The sequence below is a fragment of the Arachis ipaensis genome, chromosome B05, assembly GCF_000816755.2.
Source record: "Arachis ipaensis cultivar K30076 chromosome B05, Araip1.1, whole genome shotgun sequence".
Taxonomy (NCBI): Eukaryota; Viridiplantae; Streptophyta; class Magnoliopsida; order Fabales; family Fabaceae; genus Arachis; species Arachis ipaensis.
In genome coordinates this window covers 118,300,409-118,305,281 of record NC_029789.2, presented here as the reverse complement: position 1 = coordinate 118,305,281, position 4,873 = coordinate 118,300,409, and the positions used below count along the sequence as shown (strand labels likewise).

The 4,873-nt window shown below is 28.1% G+C and overlaps 1 protein-coding gene across 2 annotated transcripts in view; it reads right to left on the bottom strand.

The window, feature by feature from the left end:
* The window catches only part of LOC107643896 (protein NUCLEAR FUSION DEFECTIVE 4), a 5,739-nt gene continuing 2,073 nt past the window's right edge, over positions 1,208-4,873 (bottom strand). Inside the window, exons 2-4 of one of the 2 annotated variants that reach the window (XM_016347646.2) lie at positions 2,493-3,087; positions 1,569-2,125; positions 1,208-1,385 (exon numbers count right to left, since the gene is read on the bottom strand). In XM_016347646.2, coding sequence (XP_016203132.1) covers positions 1,602-2,125; positions 2,493-3,087 — 1,119 coding nt within the window. In that variant the 3' untranslated portion in view covers positions 1,208-1,385; positions 1,569-1,601. Of the gene's footprint in view, positions 2,126-2,492; positions 3,088-4,873 lie in introns of both variants that reach the window. The other variant, XM_016347645.2, reaches the window with a different exon arrangement.

Below are 4,873 nucleotides of genomic sequence, written 5' to 3'. Positions count from 1 at the left end.
TTATTGTAAAAAATAACCATTTTAACTTAATTTTTAAATGATCAATTTTGACCAATAACAATATCTAAAAATAGAATACAATACAAAAAATTAAAAGAATTTTGTAAACAATGTGGATTTAGCAAATTTTTTTTATTTAACAGGTTCCAAACCCTACTCCAAATTTATTAAGAATTACGGAGCAATAACATATCTATACATTGCTAATATGTTAATTATCGAAATAAATTTATCTAGAATTTGTGAAACAAAAAAAACAGCCAACTTCTAGTAAAATTGATATAATAGTAGACATAACGATATATAAGAATAAAATTGACTTTAAATCAATTTTATTATATTTAAAATTAAAGATATTAAAAAAGGTAATTCATCTCACAATTAAAAGAAATAATACATCCTACAATTTTAATTTTAAATTAGAAAAAAAAAAACATACGAAGACTTGAAGTATAATTTTAACAATTTTAATATGGTGCATTCTATGGTATAGAAAGATAGGTGTCAATGCATTAGTAGTTCACATTGATGATTCTTGAATGGGAAAGAATCAATTAGAGTACACAATTGTTGATTCATTAGACCCACAAAAAGAAAGAAAGTGTGTGATATTGTATCTGTGCCATAAAGACAACTTATTAGATCTTTTTATTTTAATAAATTGAATAAATATTTTGTTTATTAAAAAATATATTTTTATATTTATAAATACATATATCTCGTCTATATGAAAATAATTTTTTAAATTATTTATTTTAATAAATAAAATATTTATTCAATTTATTAAAATAAAAAAAACCTAATAAGTTGTCTCTTGGCACAGATACAATGTCACACACTCTCTTTCTTTTTGTGGGTCCAATGAATCAACAATTGTGTACTCTAATTAATTCTTTCCCATCCAAAAGCCATCCGCGTGAACTACTAATGCATTGACACCTATCCTTCTACACATGTAGAAACAATTTCATTTCTACACCATAGAATGCACCTTTTAATATACTAGTGCTATAGAAAGTCTATCAAAAAATTTCAAACAAAATTGCAATGCCCAATAATAGATTAAAGATAATAATGATCACATGGACAAAATTGGTTCACAAAAGCATAATTAGCTGGACATAGTTTATATCCAAATTCATTAAGCGTTAAATTTATATCCAATTTGGCCAACAACACACCATTATACAAAGTAATAGCCTAAATATATAGAAGTTATAGCTCACCATTGATTAAAAATTAACAATCTCCTCTCTCTCTCTATTTAGAGATTTATTAAAAAGTTAATGTATCTGAATACATTTTTATCAAAATAAAATAATTTTCAATGAATAAAAAAGAGAGAGATTTAATTTGAGTATGAAGTATATATAGAACGGACATAAATAAAATTTGTTAAACATAAGCCAGCTTTAAAAAGTTCCCGTGCTTTCAAAAGTATCCCTAACTTTTAAAAGCCGCAAGCACAAGCACTTACGCTTTTTAATTTACCAAACGCAAAATGAAGTGGTTGTGCTTTTTAAAAGGACAAGCACCTCTTGAAAAAACTTTACCAAACCCAGCCATAATATATGTACAGCTCCCTGATTCTCTTCACACCATTACAGGATGTTCTGAATTCTACTATGTGCAACCTGACCATAGAAGTTTCTTGTCCGGAAAAACAAACCAAGAGCTGCCAGAGAACCCAAAACAGTGGCAGATGCCATTATAAGGAAAGACAACATAAAACAATGAGTTCCAATGCACGTGTTTCCCTCTGATGCTTCTTTGTCATATATATACCCAACAACTCTCATTGAAAATATGTAAGATCCCACAGGACTTGCTATTGTAATGGTGTTGAATATGCTACCCATATTTCCCACACCAAATATCTCAGAAGCGATTGTGGGCATTATTGACCACTGAGAGCCATAACAGATACCCACCAAAACTGAACCAACATATAGAGCACCCTGCATTCCAGAAGCAATAATCAAATGGCCAATGCTCATGACCATTAAGGTGATGACCATAAACAAAGGTCTTGCCCATCCTCTTGTGTGTAAGAAATGATCCGAGATATAACCACCTCCGAAACGCCCAGCGAAGTTCCAAATGCTCCACAATGAAACCAAGGAATCTATGTTGCACAAATACATGTGTTCGATACGTTATGATACGATACACAAACATTATTTCCTTTAGAGAAAAAAAGAAACTAGTATAGCAATATATGTTAAATAACATGTCATAATTATTAATAAAATAAAGTATTTATATAAAGTGATAGTATAATTGGAGGAAAATAATGGATATAGACATAATGTAGTATTTTGTCTTAAAATCTTCAAATTACAAGATTTCTGGCACATTTAAAATTAACTAAAGGCTAAATTATTAAAGATATATGAAAATATATGAATGAATGTAGATACATAATGAGAGTATTGATACGAGATACGAGTATGTCACTAATCTTAAAGTATCTGCGCATCATAGAAACAAACCTGTCTCGCGCACGGTGTAACCAAGGGATTCCCCTATCTGGCTGATATTATTAATAGTTGCAAGTCCTGATCCCATGGCACATGCCACAGACAAAAACAAAATCCAAAAGTTGAGAGTTTGTGCTGCTTGCAAAAGGTTCAAGTTTCCTCCCAGTTGCAGAGTCCTCTGTTTGTTAGTATCTGATTCTGAGGACACTTGCTCCACAATTAGTTGGGTTCTCTCATCATGAAAATTTTCCGAGGTATTGGCAAGGGTCGCCTCATGTGCTTGAATTGCGATACAAAGAAGTGAGGCTAGCAACACAATGAGCAAAATCAGCATGAGCACGTGGATAATTAATGGCACTCTAAGGATGTTCTCCAGGATTATAACAGTCATTAGATATGCAGCGACAACCACAGCCATGGAAGAAAACATGTTTAGATATTTCCTTTCGTCGCCCTCTCGGGTGTTGTGGATTCTTACAAACCACATAAGCAGCAAAGTATTTATCGGCGGCAAGAGAGCTAGCATCAGAAGATATGCTTTAGGCTTCTTGTTGAATATTGTCCTATACACTTGAATTAGTATTGCTCCACTGAGACCAAGAAATCCCTATCAACAAAAAGCAAATTCCAAAAGGCAGAACTTGAAAAACAACACAACACATCAGGAACCAAAGGCTAGAATCCGATCAAGTAGAAATGGCACAATATCAGAAACACATACACTTCAAAATCAAAATTATGGTATTTAATTGTAATACTAATATCTGATACCAATACTGGTACAATCTATCTATCTATCTGTTTTTATATATTAGATTTAAATCATCTTTGTTTTTCTAATGATGCCACATTAGCACATTTGCTTACTTGGCAGAGTTTAGAAATCAACCAAACAAATTTTAGAAAATTAAAAATTAAAAAAAAAATTAAAACCATAACTCTCATAATTAATTAATTTATTACATATTATTATTCAATAGAAATATAAAGTATTAATTAAATACAATAAACATCTACATTAAAACTGTCATAATAATATTATCATAACAAATTTTAATTTACAAACTATTCAAATTCCATACTATTTGACATACTTATATATCATACATAAGACTCTTACCGATATTACTTTATTTCACAATTTGTGGTTCGCCTACGAGAAATATTTACACTAACAAATGAAGAAGAGCCTATTTATTTAAAAATGATTCTATTACATGATTAGATACAAAATAAAAATATTTTTTGTATTTTTAAAACAAATTTATGAGAAAAAACACTCTTATTACTTTTACTATTTATACTTTTTTCATTATTTTGTAATACTTTATGTTATTTAAATTATTCTGATTAAAAATAGCTTATTCAATATATTATATGTACACACACAATAAATATTCTAAAAAATTTTATTCTTACTATTATAGATGTCATTGAAAAACTGTATGCACTAAGAGAAAAAGAATAAATAGATGTCAAAGAAAAATCCACAAAAAATATAAAAAAATAAAGTATTTGTACTACAACAAATAAAAATATTACAAATTCAAATTATAAAAAATTTCATTAAATTCTATCAAATTGTACCTATCTAACTCAATAATTATTATAGATTCAAAATTAAATTAAAAAGTTTTAAATCAAAGTGCTACAGTAACTTCTGTGCTATTTGATAAAGAAGCAACAAAATTATTAGGTACAACTACCTTAAATCTAATTACACTCCAAGATAACAATGACACTCAAACATCATCCTAATTGAAAAATTTATATAACTTCACACTCATATTTGAAATCAAAGTAAATGATTTTAACTATGTTCTCAACAATACACTATTACCAAGACATTTATCCCAACAAAAAATACAAAAACTCAACTCCTATTACAACAAATAAAACAGGTAATACAACAAAAATTTCATTTATTCAAAACATCATTTATATTGCTCATTTAAATTCTTCATTGATTATAGGAACCAACTTCACTATTACTAATACCATTAGACCTAGATGACATACAAATCAAGAGATTAAAGAGAAAGAAAAATAAACGAATTTAAGACATCTTTAGATGAAAAACAAATGCAAAGATGAGACAAAACAAAAGATAATAAATCAGAAAATTTATACAAGTCAACAGTTCAATAAAAACATGTCTCCACAAGAACATATGATAGGAAGAAGAAAGAAACAACTCCAACAACAACCGAAAATAAAAAAAAAAAGACAAACATCATATAAGAAGACTAAGTCTGTCAATTAAAACAAATACGCAAATAAAAAACAATAAATAAGATATAACTTTGTACAACTTCAATGTAAAAAAAAACTTTTGTATTATAAAATATTTTATATAAAAACACATCAAATTTAATATTTAGTTATATATAGTT